The 16,802-nt window shown below is 62.0% G+C and overlaps 1 protein-coding gene across 1 annotated transcript; it reads left to right on the top strand.

Annotated features, from left to right (window-relative positions):
- Positions 1–2,818: 2,818 nt before the first annotated feature.
- Positions 2,819–16,509, top strand: TRAF3IP3 (TRAF3 interacting protein 3; the record flags this gene model as incomplete). The annotated part of the gene is made up of 15 exons (XM_084245504.1): positions 2,819–3,031; positions 4,804–4,951; positions 5,026–5,089; positions 5,262–5,286; positions 5,552–5,581; positions 5,656–5,751; positions 10,082–10,153; positions 11,453–11,593; positions 11,684–11,821; positions 12,718–12,853; positions 13,139–13,327; positions 14,303–14,362; positions 15,218–15,351; positions 15,844–15,957; positions 16,423–16,509. The coding sequence occupies 15 exons, from the start codon at positions 2,819–2,821 to the stop codon at positions 16,507–16,509; spliced, it is 1,647 nt and encodes a 548-aa protein (XP_084101630.1).
- Positions 16,510–16,802: the final 293 nt, after the last annotated feature.

Here is a 16,802-nt window from a genome sequence, read left to right as displayed (position 1 = left end):
GCAGCAGTGGGAGCTGGGCGCCCACTGAGGGGCGGAGCAGTGAGGAGGCCCTGGAGGCCCCAGGTTCCGGGACCCATGCAGATGGTGCCCAAGCGAGAGAGGAACTGGGGTGAGCCGGTAGTGCAGCTGAGGCTGTTTCCTGTTTCACTGCCGTGCACAGAGCAAGCAGTACCCAGAAGGGCAGGGCTGAGGAGCCGGGGTGAGGACCACTCCGGCGTGTGGACCCAGCGCCCAGGCCAGATTCGAGAGCTGCCAGGAGCTCAGACACTGCCCTGAGGGACGCCAGCCCCAAGGTAACCCAGGGGGTGGAGGTTGGCACTGCTTGGGTGGAGCAGCCGCTGTCCCCAGGCCCTGAGTGGCAGGAGACTGTAGAGGTCGAGGTGCCAGGTGGGGTCCCAGAGGCCCAGGGCTGGAGCCTGGGGCTGCAGCCTCAGCACCTCTGCTCATCCATGAGGCTAGATAAGAGATGCCAGAGATGCCGGCAGGGGCTCCCCAGCACTGAGCCAGCACCAGCAAGCTCCCCACAGGGTCCCAGAAGTCAGAACCACCTGCCCAATAGCGGAGACAGGCCTCTCCCTGGCCTGAGAGTCTGGATGAAGCCGCCCCACCTGGGGGCTGTTCGTTGCCCGTGTCCCCGGAAGCAGGAGTGGGGCTGAGGAGGCAACCACAGCCCCTTAGAGGCCGGGAGACCCCCACCACACCAGCCCACCACCCTCTGCTAGGGCCGCACTGCAGGGCAGCAGAGGGAGCAGGTGGCTGGTGACCTTTCCCTGAACCATCCGGGCCAGTACCTTCTTCTTAAACAGCCTCCCTGTCCTGCAGCCTCCGCACAGCTCTCGTTCCAGCAAATCAGAGTCGCGAACACATCCCACAAATCACAGGGCGGAGATCCCCTCATTTCAGCTATGCCAGCCCCTGCTGTGCATCTCCTCTATAGAGCCATTTTCCCCCACCCCCACCTTGTGGAGGCCCCGGGAGCAGCCCTGGGCACACAGTCGGCAGGACCAGACTCCCCCCCACCACCGCCACCTGCGCCTCCCCAGAGCAGGAAGGCAGGAGGGTCTCCGTGACAGGGGTCAGCTGTCTGCAAAGTCTGGGAGCCCAGCGGGGCACCCCAATCTCAACGCCTGTCCACCAGGCCTGACAGGGTGTGGGCTTTGCCCAGACACAGAGGACCCCTGCCCTGGTAGCCCAGCTGGAAGCCCGGGGCCAGGGCAGCGCATGTGGCCAGAGGACAGGCAGGTCCTTCAGGGCAGGCAAGCAGGCCTGGAGCTGGGGCAGTGCCAGCTGTGGCTGAGGACCAGGCAGCCAGGGGGCACACACCCACAGACCCTGGCACCAACCCACATGCCACTCCCTGGTCCACACAGCCCCACGGGCAAGCGTGGGCCACGGGACATCCCAGGGATCCAGCCAGGGCTCCAGGACAACCAGGATCGCCCACCCTCCCCACTTGGTGCTAACATGACAGGGCTTCTGGGTCTTTTTAGACATTTTTAGCTCAGGAAAGGGGCAGGCAGGAAGTGGAGGACCCTGCAGAGATGCATAGGGGAAGGGCAGAGGACAAGTCCGGAGTCCCTCACTGTGGTGGTGGGGTCGCTCCCGCCTCCCGAGCAGGCCTGAGCGTCAGAGCAGGGCGTGGCCAGGGGAGACCCCTTCAGGCATAGAGCTGTCCACCATGGCCCTGGGGACAGTGGGAGGTCAGAGAGAGCCAGGACGCTGCAGATTTTTCCTGATGGAGCCGGGTGGCCGGGTCCCAGGACCGGGCAGAGGCCACTACCTGCACGTCTTCTGTTTGGCCTATAAATAAAGCCCAGGCAGCTGGATGCCTCCCGAGTCTGCCGGGGCTTGTTCCGGGGGCAGCACTCAAGCAGCACAGTGCAGCTGGGAGGGCAATCCCTGCCCCACCAACCCCACCATTCAGCACTGCTGGGGCAGACACGGACATTCTGCGCTAGGGCCAGGCCCCAAGCCAGTGAGCCAGGTGGGAGGGACTGGAGAGCTGCAGTGTGCAGGTAAGTGAGGCAGGGAGGGTGCTGGGCGTGGGTCATGGGTTCCCAGGGCCTGGGGCTCTGGGACAGCCTGCTTTCTGCTGCCACGTATGGCTGTATAGGCCGTCCAGGCAGAGTCCATGCAGTTCTGGGCTCAACAGCACGTCTGTCCAGGCCGAAGAGAGCAGCTGGCTCTCCACTTACCCCAGCAGGGAGGTGGTACTGAACAAGCAGGGTCCTCAACTTAGCATGCCCTGGGGCTGGGAGCTCAGACAGCTGCACCACACTGTGCACACTGATTTGGGCTGATCTGCAGGCTGGGTGCAGGCCGAGGGCCGGAGGCAGGGACGGGGTGGAGGAAGGCAGCGGTCCCTGCTAACCCGCCAGGACCAGGCTGGGCCTCAGGGCACAGGGTTGGCCCCTCCCTGGGCCTGGAGGACTCACCCATTGCAGCCAGTCCTGGGCCAAGAAAGCACCATGGGCCACCCTGCTGACGGGGCAGGGCCAACTCACCTGGTCCTCCCCAAGCCCCTGGGAAATGAGGCCACGCGGGGTCTGTCGCTCATGCCCCGTGTCCCCTGGCCTAGAGGCAAACAGAGATGGGCAGTCCCGGGAGAAGAGGCAGCTCCTTCCGTTTTGCAGAGGGGGCACTGGCAGAGACAAGCAGACTGCACCAGGCTGGGGCGAGGCTGTCATGGTGACCACTGCTGGGGCCACCCCCGGCCTGGCCCTCTCCTGACCTGCCTCCTCCTCCTTGGCATCCGCAGACCCCGCGGCTATTCCAGGAACTGGGGGGCCAGGAAGACAGGTGCTCGGCAGCCACTGCGATGGGCCCAGACCCCAGGCCAGCCCCGTACCGGGCCCGAGGGCCTGAGAGTTATGAGGCCAAGTGTGAACGCCGGCAGGAGGCCCGGGAGAGCCGGCGGCGCCGCCCCAACATGACCACATGCCGCCCGGCAGAGAAGGCTCAGCGGGCCCAGCACCGGGAACAGCTCCAGCGGGCACGGCAGCAGCAGCTCTCCCAGAGGAGGCGCCTGGAGGTGGGGGAGCAGGGCGTGGTGACCCCCAGCCCTGGCCAGGCCGCTGAGTTTGGGGAGCCCCCGCCCGGGGCCAGCAGGATCTCCGCCCCCAGACAACAGGTGGGCACGGCCAGGGCTCGCTGCCGGGGTGGGGGAAGTGACAACAGGAGCCCCCTCTCTCCGTACAGCCTTCGTGGTGGTGGCTTTGTCTTGCTAGCTTTTGCTTTGCTCACGCGTGTTAGGAGGAAAAAAAATTTTTTTAAACAGTCCCATAAGTGATCCTTGGTGTCCACCGACACTCAGGCCATCTCTCCCATGCTGTCCACTCTCTCATGCGCCAGCCAACCCTCAGCAAATACTCACTTGAGCTTATGGAAGCAGGGACGCAGGCCAATCTCCTCAGTGCCTGCACTCTAAATGTGCACACACATGCACTCACGCGCATAATGCACACGTGCACGTGAGCACACGTGTACACACATACTGTCTCTCCTCCTTTCTTCTGTGAGACAAAGGTGCCCACAGCTAAGGGCACCTGCTCCAGGAAGCCTCCCCTGGTTTTCTCCAGGCCAGCCCTGCTGTCCACCATCCTGGTACTGTCACAGATTCTCTAATGTCGAGGGACTCCTACAGGACCCATTAGCTTGAGGAGGAGCAGCACTGATGAAAATCGGGGCATGTTGAAATGACTCAGCCAGCAAACCACCGATGTCCTCCTGTAGTCCTTCAGTGCTAATGGTGGCTGGCCATGTATCCCGAACGTGCCCAGAGCAGGGCTCGGCCAGGGCTTCTGAGCATGCGGATCAGGTTCCTGCAGGAGGGGGGCTGTTCAGGAAAATCGTGCTGGAGCCCATCTGGGAAATTGAACCAACAGTGTCCTTTCAAAGGCAAGGTGGCTTCTCAATGCCTTGTCGAAAAAATTCTTTTTTTTTTTTTAAAGATTTATTACTTATGCATATAAGAACTGGGGTGCAGGCCAGAGGTGTGGGGGGTGAGAGGATTCCCCAGAGACAGAGTGGGGAACAGAGCAGGCAGACTGACCGAAACACACTGCTGAGAGGTCTGCGGCACCATGTGGGTTTATCCCTGCCCGGGGATCGAACTTGTGCTGCAGAGGCTGCGGATAGCTTCGTAGTGCTGAGACTTAACCCCTGCACCACCTGGGAGGCCCTAAAAAAAATTCTAAGGAGGAAAAGGACAGAACACAGTCAAGGCTCCAGCTGGCCCATTGGCAACCCGAGGCCCCGCTGCCCCGGGAACCCTCTACTGGCGTGGAGTGCCCGTCTAGTGCTGCATCCAAGGACACAATTTGAGCTGTAAGAAGGAAATATAAAAAGAGCAGCCTCCGCGGGCACCCCATCCCCCGCCATGGCACCCTGTGCACAGCTGTGGTGCCCCCTCAGGGGCAGCCAGCTCTGGACCGAGAGGGGTGTCAGGGCAGCGTCCGCGCTCGGGGCCCCTGCTCAGCACCGCCCGCCCACTGGGTTGCAGTGAAGCCCAACCAGGCAGCCCAGGGTACCAAGAGCCGACTAGAGGCTGGGCCGGCTCTATCTGTACCTGTGGGGGCCAGGCACAGGCCTGGGGGTCAGGCCAGGGAGGGTAACACTCACGTGGTCTGCTGGCTGGCATCCTTCTTCACAACCGTCTGCACTATACAGGGGCAGGGAAGCCTCGTCCTATGAAGGTTCTAGCAGTCTCTGCATTCTATGCCTGAACCTTGGCCATGGGTCATCCTTCTGCAACTGGAGAGTGGGGATGAGGCCCAACTCTCAGCCACCCCCCCTTCCTTCCAGGTGACAGGGTCTGGCCCTGAGGCCACGGCAGCCCAGCTTCGTTCATGCTCGGGCGTCCTGAAGGACCTTGCTGACCAGTTCCCCTCCCAGATGGGGGGTGCTCCATCCCGTGAACCCCCACTCAAGAAGCCCCCCCAGCACCACCGCGGTAAGCTGCTGAGCCCCGGCTGCCTGCGGGCCATGGGGGTCTGTCCTCTGGTCTGAGTCCCCATCTGTCCGTAGGCACACAGACGGCAGTGGGCAGAACACAGACGGCCGTGAAGAAGGATGCCAGCCAACAGACCACGTGAGTGTCCCCCCCTAGACCCTGGCCTGACCCCCCAGCCTGGACCCCGCCCTGGCACCCCGCCCTGGCACCCCGCTCTGGCACCCCCGCTCCCAACCCTGGCCACCCTGCGGAGGGGCACATTGCCAGCCTTGTGGCCCTGGTAACACTTGTCTCCTCTCCCCTCTTCCAGCTCTGGAGTTGCGGTTCTCGACAAGGTGAGGAGGCTGACCTTGAGGGCCTGAGCAGCAGATGGCACCCCAGTTCCGACAGCCTGTAAACCCCGGGCCTGCAGAAAGGGCTGGGGGGCACCTTGCCTAGATGGGATGGGATGGGGGTCCCCCCCCACAGCACTAGGCCTGGGGGCCGAGTCTGCGCCAGGGCAGTAGCTTTCTCTGTGCAGCTGTTGGAGCTCCAGCCCCGCCAGTCCTGGGAACTCAGATACCCTATGTCTCCTGACCCCCCCCTCTTCTTGCCCTCCAGGAAATCATCCAGCTCTCCGAGTACCTCAAGGTGAGTTGCAGACAGCCCTCTCCACTCCTCATGCACCCCTCTCAGGGTCCCTCACTCTGTGTCTCTGCCCTCAGGAGGCCCTACAAAGGGAGCTGGTGCTGAAGCAGAAAATGGTGATTCTCCAAGACCTCCTCGCCACCCTGCTCCGGGCCTCTGACCACTCCTGGAAGGTGAGGCATGCGCTCACTCTGAACAAAGCTCCGGGCCTGGGGCCATCTCCTTCTCTACCCGCCCAGTTAGAGGGGCTTCTACCCCGGCTGAGCCCAAGGCCTGGAGGGAGTGGTGCTCAGCCTAGAGGTTAGGCAGGTCACAGGAGAGAAGGGCTGGCTCAGCCTTCACGGGGCCTCCATGGGAGCGTGCAGGACTGCAGCCCTAGGACAGCCCCGGGACCAGGGAGCAGAGGGCGGACGTCCCAGTGTCTGGAGGAGCAGAGGACGCTTCCCAACCACTCGATGTCCTGATGGTGTAAATGGCAACTGCCAAGGCTGACCAGAGGCCGTGGAGCCTCCTGCCAGCGGGTACATGGAACGGAAGGGTCGGGAGGTCCTCTGCTCGCGCTCTCTGGTTCCGGACGAGGAGGGGGTGTTGGAGAGGGGCCCAGAGACACAGCCGGGTGGTAGCAGAACCGGAGTTGACATTCAGACTCGAGCGGAGTCTGGTCGTCGTTCAGCCAAGAGTCCCAGAGCCACTCCCAGGAAAAGGGTGGAGGAATGGGGGGACCACCAGGGAGTGTGCGGTTTGGGAATGGAAAGAGCATCCGGGGAGCACGGAGATGCGAGAAGAATGAGAAACATCTCTGGACAGAGCAGGATGCGAGAGGAGGGCGGGCAGGGGGGTGGCCGCCGTGGGCACTTTGTGTGCGCTCAGAGCCGGAAACAGCAAGAACGTTCCCTATTCACCACGTCAGAGATGAAAGCTGGAATCTTAAAATAATAACAGTAAACACACAGACTGAGTCACGTCTTTTAAAGAAAATAGGCATAATTTTCACAAAGACCCCGAGAGGAAAGGTGTCATACAAGCCTCAAGGTGTGGCAGCAGGAAGCCGCAGAGCTGTCAGCAGTCAGTGGGCGCTCCCCCTCCATCAGCTGGAGGGAGGCGTCAGGCAGGAGCCCTGCTCTCATCAGCCGGATGTTGCCAGGACAGGCGCTGGCAGGCCAGGTGGCTTCAGGTGGACTGAAAGGAGGTGTCTCAGTCGTTGATTTGACATAAGTGGATGACTCCGACCACGTGCTGCAGAGGGGACACAGAAGCAGTCATCCTGGGAGCAGTGGGGAGCCAGCCAGGAAGACGGGCCCTCATGGCCCCAGCAGCCCAGAGCGGGAGAGAAGAGCCACAGCTGCCAGGCGGGGCCAGGTGCCTGAGGAAAGAGCCACCCCAGCTGGGTCTCAAGGGATGAAGAGGAGTTCGCTAGGGCAGAAGTGGGAATGATAGGGAAGAAAGAGCAGAAAGGAAAAATGTTCCACAGCAAGAATCAGGATGATCCTGGCCTGGGTGTAACAGGTGTCAGGCCCAATCATGAGGCTGAAACCAAGGGGCATCAGGGTGGCCAGAAGCGCCTCCGCTCCGCCATACCCCATGCTGCCTCCGGCTTCAAGGACACGCAGCCTCCCTGGGACGGGGAGGACAGACACCCCAGATCCTGAGCAGTACCACCCAGGAGAGCAGCGGGGGCAGGGCTGGCATTTGGCTGGGGCCTCAGCCCCTCCCTTGGCAGTGTCTACAGGGGAGAGCATGGATCAAGGGCCTGGGCTTGTGCCCGCTGGCAGTGTATGGACTGAGAGCTGGGCTGGGGCACTGAGGCTGGTGGGGGCCTGTGCCTACAGGAGAGCGGCTCCAGGCCTGGGACCTCAGGAGCCCAGGCAGGGATCAGCCTCACCCTGAGGGCCTGTGCAGAGACTCCCGGAGGCCGAGGGGCAGTGTGCAGCTGAGTCCTGGAGCTCCCTGCCTCCACCCAGCCACCCTCACCCTTCTCTCTGTCTTCCTCCCCACCAACCCTCAGCTTCCTGTTTTTAGAAAAATTGTCTCCGATTTTTCTGTTAAGAGCTTGCTTCCCCACACAAGACAAGCCAACCCTCCAGCCTCCGTGGAAGCCTGGATTGTCCTGAAGCCATAACGGATGGTGGGAGAAGGTGGCGGGGTCAAGGGCTCTGACGTCCAGCTGGCCCAGGCCTCCCTTTGGCCATTTGGCTCCATAGTTTGAACCTTAGCTTTGCAGGCAGACAGCATCCCACAAACTCCCTAAGGGGCCCCCATCAGCTCCTAGAGCCTCTGTCAGCCAGCTGCCCTGGCCCTGGGGCTTCCACAGGCCTTGAGGTGCTGGGGGTTGCTGAGAGTCCTGGGCGGAAGCAGAGGAAGCTACACTCACACGGGTTCGCAGCCTGGAGTGGGCCATGGGGCTCGAGTTCCGCTGAGCGGAAGGGAGATGCTGAGATGACAGCAGGGATTGGCTGCCAGCCAGTGACCTGGGGGGGCAGAAGCGGGCTAGTGTCTGCAAGCCCTGGGGTGTTTCTGCAGCCAGAGCAGAGGTGGGACCAGGCAGGAGCAGCAGAGCAGCCCCAAGCCAGCACCAGGTGTGTATGCCCGCCCCCTCCCCCACCCCAGAGAGGCGCGGCCCTCCCACAGGCTCTGAGCAGCCAGCTCTGAGTAGCTGCCCGCTGCCTCCAGGTGGCTGCAGCAAGTCCTCTGCCCCAGCGCTGCTTCCATATGGGAGGGAGCAGGGTCCCACCAAGACAACGCAGGCCTTCCTGGCAGAGGCCCTCCACTGGGAAGGCGGAGCCAAGGCCAGTGTGTTCAGGCCCCAGACCGCCCCGTCCAAGGAGCAGCTGTCCCGCGTGTCTACCTTCCCAACAAACATGGGGGGACACGCAGAGCCTCAACAGGGGCAGAGCAGGAGCCTGAACCCAGGGATGAGAAAGGAGCTGCCCCACAGGGGGCAGGGCACAGAGGCTTGTCTGCTGCATCCGGAGACAGAGCCTGGACTCTGCTGGCTTGGTGCCCTCTGGCCCCACGGGGAGCGTCTGAGTGAGAGAAGTGCACCTTGTGGAGAACCGCCCAGGGAGGCCCTGACCTGGGGCGTGGGCTGGCAGGGAGCTGCCTGGGGTGCAGCCTGGTGGATGCCTCTGTCAAAGTCCTGAGGTGACTGTGGAAGTCAAACCAAAGCCTGCTCTCACACCAGACAGCAGGAAAACAGGCCAGGCAGCAGGCACTTTGAAAAATTATTTTTGGCCAAGCCTTTTGCTTTTGCAAGACCCAACTGAGTAATACAGGAAGCCGTGAGGGTGGGGGCGCCTCCTGGCTCCCCGGGTTAGAAGATTCCGCCAAACCAGATCAAACCCAAGCCCGAGCTACCACTTCCTGCGCCCCCAGGTGCCTGGAGCCCTCGAGCTGGCCAGACCGCAGAGAGGCCCGTCCCTGCCCCACCCTGGGAAGCTGGCCGGACCACCCATGACCCAGGAGGCCTGGGGGAAAGGAGCTCTGCCAGCTCAGTGTCCCCATGGCCTGGCTGGCAAACACCAGAGGCAGGACAGTAGGGGGGACACTGAGGAGCCCTGTCTGGACTAGAAACAGATCCCATACCTGGCAGCCTCCCACCCATCTGCACAACCTTGAATCACAGCCGATCCTAGGGAAGGGCAGTCCCAGGGGTCGGGGGGACAGCAGGGGCTCAGCGGCCAGGCTGCCCTTCCAGGCCCTGTGCCTGCCTACTCCACCCTCGCCTGGGGTCAGCAGGGGCAGAGCCCGCGAGGGCCGCGGAGGCATTTTAGGAAGGCCTGCCCATCCTGCCCAGCATCCTGCCCATGTCTCGCTTTCTGAGGCCATCCTGGCCCATGTCCCTGGGCAGGGGTCCTGCTCTGGCTGCCAGCACCTCAGCCACACTTTCCCACCCCATTTCGCAGCCTGGAGCTGGGAGCCTAAGGCTGAGGTGATGACAGAGCAGCCTCAAGGCCTCTGCCCCCAGCTGGGTACGCTGCTGGATGCTGGTTCTCTGTGCCCACGTGTCTCCATCTGTGTGTTCTGAGGTTCTGGTCTCTCTTTTGAGGCTAGTGGTCAGGCTGGATGGGGTCACCCCAACAACTTCATTTATCTTATCCCTCTGCCAAGACCCCAAGAAAGGCCATGGCGAGGGCCCAGGGCAGGACCTCAGCAGAGGAACCCCTCACCAGGGTAAGAGGTGGTATGTCCCCCCAAGAGGGGGCCCCCTTTAGCCTCACTGAGCTGGACTTCCGTGGCAAAGGTCCAGGTAGTAGGCAAGGGGTATGGATCTGTCAAGACAGCTTGGCATATCGGAGTAGACCCCGCTGTGACCTCCCTGGCAGACAGACAAGGGACAGCCTGATTCAGAGAAAGTGAAAGAGGCCGATCCCCCTATCCCCACCCTGTCACAGGTCCTCCCCTGCCTCTCGCGAGCTCAGTCCCAAGAGCCCAGAGCACAATGGCCTGCTGGGGCCTGGGACACCTGAGCCGCTGACGCTGACTCACTCCTGACACCTGCCGCAGGGCCAGCTCGACGAAGACAGGCTGAAGGGCAGACTGAGAGCCTTAGAAAGCCAGCTGCGCACCTGTACCCAGGTAAGCCTCTGGAGGGAGCTGCGGGGGCTGGGGTGGCGGGAACTGGGCCCTGCTTTTGATGCCACCTGCCAGACTAGGTACCAGCATTGCCACTTTCGCTTGGTCCCCGACTCGCTACACCCACCCCCTCTCCCTTTGCACCCAGGGAGGGATCCCCACACAGAGCCCCACTGGCTCCAGAGGTCTGAGAACACCCAGACCTATAGGTGGCCGCCATAGAGTCACACCTTCCAGACAACGCTGCAGCAGGTGACCCAGAACGGGCAGCAGGAGCCTCCTGCTTCCGACCCGCACAGAGAGGAAGGGGGGGAGGGCAAGGTCCTGGCGAATGTGCGAAACTGCTCTTGTGTCCCTTTCTTGACCCCAAAGTCAGGGAGAACCCTAAAAATGTGAAGGTATTCTTTTCAGAGCAGTAATGGAGTTTGTGAGGATTGCTCAACGCCTGAGGCTACAAAGATTGGGGGGAGAAAGCTAGCTCCCTGCCCTGAGGGCCTCTACAGTCCCCTAAGGGAGAGAGATGGGGGGGAAGTAAGGGAGCCTCAAGACAAGCTGCCTGGCCCACAAAAGGCTTGGGTGGCGGGGGCACTGTCAAGAGCACAGAGGCGACGGTGATAGCAGGGGACTGGCTGGGGGTGGCGGAGGGGAACAGGTGCCTGGGCAGAGGCAGCCACAGCATGGCGGCTGCTAGTGGTCTCTGAGCAGTGGGCATGGGTCACAGCAGGTGCAGTGGGTGCTAGACTGGCCGCCGCTGCCGCATGCCACAAGGCATGACCCCCTGGCTGAGCCCACTGCTGACAGCAGGTGGGGACGGGGCCAGACCTGCTCTGGGAAGACCTTGCGGCAGAGGCCGGGCTGTAGGAGGGCGCAGCATGGCTCTAACCCAGCCAGCGAGCTCTCAGAGTCTGGACCCAGCAGGGGCGTGGAGGCCACAGGACAAGCTGCTGAGGGGGGACTTAGCCAGGTTCCATGACTGCCTGAGACAGGGAGAGGGGGCAAGAGACTTTGGGGGCGGCTCCCAGCAAGGGGCTGCGGTATAAGCAGGGGCGGGAGCCCAGTAGAAGGGAGCAGGTAGAGAAAGATGGTGTCCCTGAGCACAGGTGCCCCTGACCTGTGGAAGCCCCGAGGAGTGAGACCCACTTGCCGCTCATGGTCTGGGCCACTCCAGCCACCTCAACTTGGAAGGTGAGGCCTGCCCAGCACCGGGTCTCCGCCAGGGCCAAGGGCCCGCCCTTTTGTCTGTCGCCCAGCTGGGGTCTGGCACACAGCTCAGGGCATTTGTTGAATCACCCCAAACTGCAGAAATCCTCCCCGGGGGGCATGAAAAGGGCGCTGATGGAGATGGAAGAGCAGAGAAGCAGCTATGAGCAGAAGGCCAAGGAGACCCTGCAGAAGGTGCTGGAAGAGAAGCTGAAGGCGGAGCAGCAGCTGCAGAGCACACAGGTGCGCGGCCTCCTAGGGTGGCGCTGGGTGGGGGGGCTCCCGCATCCACCGGCTCCCGGGGCTGCCGCAAAGCCCTCTGTGTGCCCACAGAGGTCCCTGGCTCTGACTGAGCAGAAGTGTGAGGAGTGGAGGCGCCAGCACGAGGCTCTACAGGAGGAGTGGAGGCGCCTGGGCGCCCAGCACCGTGAGCTAGAGAGCCAGCTGCACATCCTGCAGTCCCAGCTGCAGGTACCGGGTGGGCGGGAGGGGTGCAGGGCCCAACAGTGCCCAAAAGCAGCTGGCAATATCTGGCTTCAGGGTCCTCACCCACCGCCCACCTCGCAGCAGCCCCCTGCTCACCTGAGTTTAGCCAGGGCGTCTGCCCCACTCAGGCCAAGTGAAGAGGTCGCAGGCCGGGCAGCGTCCAAGTGCGAAGGGCACTGGGCTCCAGCAGGTCCCACAGCCTCTGCACCCAGAGCACCCGAGCTGTGGCCCATGGCTCCCTCGCAGCGTGCTTAGGGTGGCCACCTGCCCCTGGGGGCCCTTGCAGAGCTCCTAGCTTCCACCTGCGTCCTTGGAGACGTTACCCTCTGAAGACTCATTCTCCCCGCCCCCCGCACTGAGGACCGGGTACAGCCTGGGAATGCTGTGAGGCTGAGGGGTCCCCACTCTCCCCAGTGAGGACCGGCTGTACCCCAGGACCTGTTAGTGCCCCCTGGGCAGTCGCGCCCCTGCAGCAGATTCCCTTGGCTGGAGGCCACCTCCACAGGGGGCCTCAGTTCCAGGCAGCCAGACCTGAACCCCCAGAGGGCGGGTGTGAGCCACCCCAGGGCTATGAGCTCCCAGCCACCCACATCCACCCACAGCTTGGCCCCAGCCCTGCAGGCAGCCCTTAGCAAGTCTTTCTTTTTAACCTCCATTCTTTGTGAAAATGACCCAACAAAAAAGATTAATTTGCCAGTGCTAGAATTCCAAGCGAAGATGTCCAGAAAAGCGACAGCTCACCCCTGACCAGAGCTGGCTCAGCTGGAAAAGCAGAGCAAAGGGACGGAGTGGAAGAAACAACTTTCCGAGTTTCCAGCCCCCTCCTCCTGCTGAGCTGCCAGCATTAGTTCCCAGCCCTGAGTTGCCCTCCACTCCTCCAGGGAGCTGACAGCAGGGACCGCCAGATGAACCAGGCACTGCGGCTGCTGGAGAGAGAGCACCAGGAGCTGCAGGCCACCATGGACCACCTGCAGGGGGGCACAGACGTGGGCAGGCCCGCCTCCCTGGCCTTGCAAGGTTCCTCCCCTGGGAGGCAGAGGGCGGAGGGCCCAAGAGGGAGCTGGCAGGGGAAGGATTGGTCTGCTTTGCTGGCTGGTTTGCTGGCAAGTCTAGGATCCAATGCCCCCAAGGACGCTCTTTCCTGTCCTCGGGCCGGGCCACAGCCTGTGTCCAGCCGTTCCTGATGGGAAAGGGAAAGGTTGGCTGCGACACCCATGGGGAAGGCCTGGCCCTGCCGGGTGTCTGCTGAAGGGCCAGCCTCCTCGGGCAGCTGGTAGGCACTCTTGGTTCACCTCCTCAAAGAGGGGGCAGAGCAGGAAGGGCAGTGGCCACTGGATGACACAGAGGCCAGGATGGGGCACACCTACCCTTGCCTCCAGCCGGGATGCCCAAGGCCTTCCATTCACATTGCCTTCACTTCATTTGCAGATGAGCTGAGGAGGTCGGAGGAGGAGAAGCAGGCCCTGCAGGCGCAAGTGGAGCAGTTGCAGGGTGAGCTCTGGCCTCAAAGCCGGGGGCCGGGTGGGGTCAAGGCAGAGCATCTTCTCCTGCTGGTCATTTACTCTAGGGTCACGTGCTCTCCTCTCTCTCCCCTCTTCTCCTCTGGGGCAGCGACAGTTGCCGGCGCTTCTCCCAGGACCACATGCTGTAAAGCGCTGGGCTTTCTCAGGCACTGGGGATCCATGTGCCATAGCTTAGCAGGCCTGCGCGTGGTGCACTCCACAGAGACCGCATCTAGGGCAGCTCAGAAAACCCCTTGCAGGACATGGCCCTCGTCCATTTCCAAACTACATGCTGGAGCCAAAAGGAAAAGGGCCTTTTCGGTGGTCCGGGAGGTGGGAGCAAAGAAGCTGCTGAGAAGCTAGGGAGTGGAATTAATGGATAGTCCCTCAACGGCCACCACCTTGGCCTCAGAACCAGAATCACACGCACAGTCATGAGGTGACCGCCGGGGAAGGCCAGGTCAGGGCTCAGCAGAGCTGTGCCCACAGGCCAGGACGTGGGTCCCGAGCCGCTGAGCAGGTATCCATAGCCGCACCATGCGCTAGCGCCCCACACTGTGGCCTGGAGCCGGCCCTACCCTCATTTCCATTCTCAGCCACCTCCTGCCTGGGAACAGAGGTTCTGGGGACAAACAGGAGAGTCTGGGAGAAAGTGAAGCAGCTTACAGGGAAAAAGTTGTGATGGTAAGGGGACATCTGGGGAGTCTTCCTCCCAGAGACGCAGCAGGAGGCTGTGCCTTCCCAACAGCTCCACAGAAAGTTGGTCTATGAAGAGGAGGTGAAGGCCGCGGGCCTGCAGCCCCCAGCCTGAGGCAGGTGCTGGCCGGGCCCCTCTCCATGGGGGCATGGTGTCTCCTCTGGACAACTCTTGGTTGGTCTCCTCTGGACAACTCTTGCCTCTGTCTCTGTCCAAGCGGCTCCTGCCTCAGAGACCGCACACTTCACACAGGCCCTGTCCCCACAGGTCTACTCCAGGAGAGAGCTCTGCAGCTCCAGGAACAGGGGAAGCTCCTGGCAAAGAAAGGTCAGCACCTTTCCTTCCACACACCCTAGCACCTGTCCCCACTCTCCTGCCCCAGCAGGGGTGGACCACCTGCCCCCCTGAGCCCAGCCCCCGACTGGGGGTCCTGAGGTCAGGGGCCTGGGGCACCTCTCTTGGGCCATCTGCCACTCTGAAACTCGGCCGGCCACCCGCTGTCAGGAGGAGACTCCTCTGAAAACTTCTGTGGAAGATTTCAATAAACTGATTTTGAACTCAGGATTTCATGTCCCTTTGTGCACACTTAACTTTTCAAAGACAAATACTTGAAGGCACCTCTCGAGCCCCTGCCTCGGCTTCCCTGCCAGAGGGTCCTCCCTCAGGCTCTAGTTCCTCCTCCTGGCCCGGGAAGCGCGATGCCCACAGTGTGAGGATGTGGACAGCTGGGGCTGCCCAGACAACAGTGTGGATCTGCCCAGCCCAGCTCTCCTAGCCAGGACACGCGCCAGGGGGCTGAACTCCTCTCCCTGCAAAGATGGAGGCTCCATGACGCCCCCTCATCTGAAATGAGAACAGAGGGAGTGTCTAGTGAAGCCCCAGCTCAACAGATGGCCATGGGCAGCTAAGCCAAGGGGCCTGCCATGTGGTCCCCAGAAGAGTGTAGCTTCTGCCAGGGCGAGGGATGAGAGAAAGCCGGAGGCCAGCCCTCCCCCGGGGCAGGGCCCAGCTCCGCCCAGTCTGCACTGGGTCCCACTAAGCGTGGTAGACGCAGGGCAGCACCCCTGTCTGGCAGGGACAGGCCCACCCATGTCCCCCCCAGCCCTCCCTCCAAGGGGTTCCCTGTGACCACCCCCTCACAGGGTTGGGCCTCAAGCACTGAGAATCTGGCCGGTTTTTTAGATCAGGCTTTGCCTGTGTGGAGTACAAATTCCTCCCGCCATGAAGTGGACTCCGAGGACATGAAGGAGAAAGGCTGGGATTTCAGAGACCAGCTGCAGAAGGCAACGCTGCAGCTCCAGGCCAAGGAGCAGGAGGTGAGTGGCGAGGGCTGGCGCATAGCAGGTGGGGCAGCGTGAGAACGGGCTCAGCCCCCACTGACTGGCCGCCTCCTGGGCCTGCATAAACGTTCTCCTGGGCTGTCAACCTTTCTCTGACTCACAGCAGCCCCCCACCCCACTCAAGGTTGCGCCCCGTCAGGGAGCTGACCCGGGCTCAGACATACCCAGCACATACAGATACCTGGCCACATGCCCTGCCTCCACGCACACACACTCCCAGAGGCTTTCGGTGCAGCTGGCCCCAAGCAAATGACCTGCACGTGGCTCCAAGCCTCGTCTCTGTGCCATGAGAGCCACGCCAGCTTGTAAGGCACGAGGCACCACTATACCCACTCGCTTAGAGGAAGACATTGGACTGATCGTGAGACAGACTCTCAAGAAAGACTAGGGTGGTGCTAACAATCCCAAAGACCTGCTGCAGGGCTGACCCGGCTGCGTGGGGTGTGACCCGTTGGCCTCTTCCCGCAGTGCAGAGAGTTGCGTTCCGAGCTGGACAACCTCAGCGACGAGTACCTCTCATGCCTGCGCAAGCTGCAGCACTGCCGCGAGGAGCTCAACCAGGGCCGGCCACCACCTCCCAGGGTGAGTGCCCCTCCCGGGCCTGCGCCGTGGGTGGGTGGCCTGAGAAATGATTAGATGACCAGCCATGTCGGTGCCTGGTCTCTGGATGGCACCGAAACACTGGCTTGAGCAGCAGGCCCAAAGGCATGCTGGTGTCCTTTTAGGCCATTTTGAGTGCAGTGGGAGGACCAAGTGAGGGCAGCACAGTCTAGGAGAGTAAACCAGATAATATCACTTGGCAGTTACTTGCGCCCTTGATTATTCGCATTGGAACCTGGACCCCCGCGGGCTGACTCCCTGGGCCAGTGACCCTGGCTTACCCGCCAGTAAAGATGTTCGATCCCAAGGGCGGTGGCAGAGGGAGATCCTCAGGTAAACAGCTGCTTCCCACCAGCCCACTGTTTTCCATTGGGCGAGCCTGGGAAGAGAGATTATCTTTGCACCTCCTCTCAGCCCAGCCCCTTGCTGCTCTCCCCGCTTCTGCAGAGGCAATGCGGCAGGTGGCTCCCAGTGCTCGTGCTGGCAGTGGCTGTGGTGCTGGCCATGCTCCTGGCCAATGGGAAGGAGTGGTGACAAACGACCCTGACAGCCATCCTGGGTGAGACTCAGAGGCAAGAAACACCCTTGAGAGCTCAGGTTTGGGCACTTGCAAGTTTGGGTTTTTCCAACTCAACAGAGATTTCTGATATATTTTTTTTTAACCTATTATAAAATAAGTCAACATCAGCTGCCTGTCTCTGCTCCTTGGAACTCCGTTTATTCCCGAGTGACACGTTACATTGCCAGCCTAAGACATACAAGCATCCCAGTCTGCTCTCCGAGCCCATTCTATATAGCCCAGTCCTCCATGTGCTTCAGACATACCT

Source organism: Talpa europaea (genome assembly GCF_964194135.1).
Source record: "Talpa europaea genome assembly, chromosome: 10".
NCBI lineage: Eukaryota > Metazoa > Chordata > Mammalia > Eulipotyphla > Talpidae > Talpa > Talpa europaea.
This window is presented reverse-complemented; position numbering and strand designations above follow the sequence as displayed.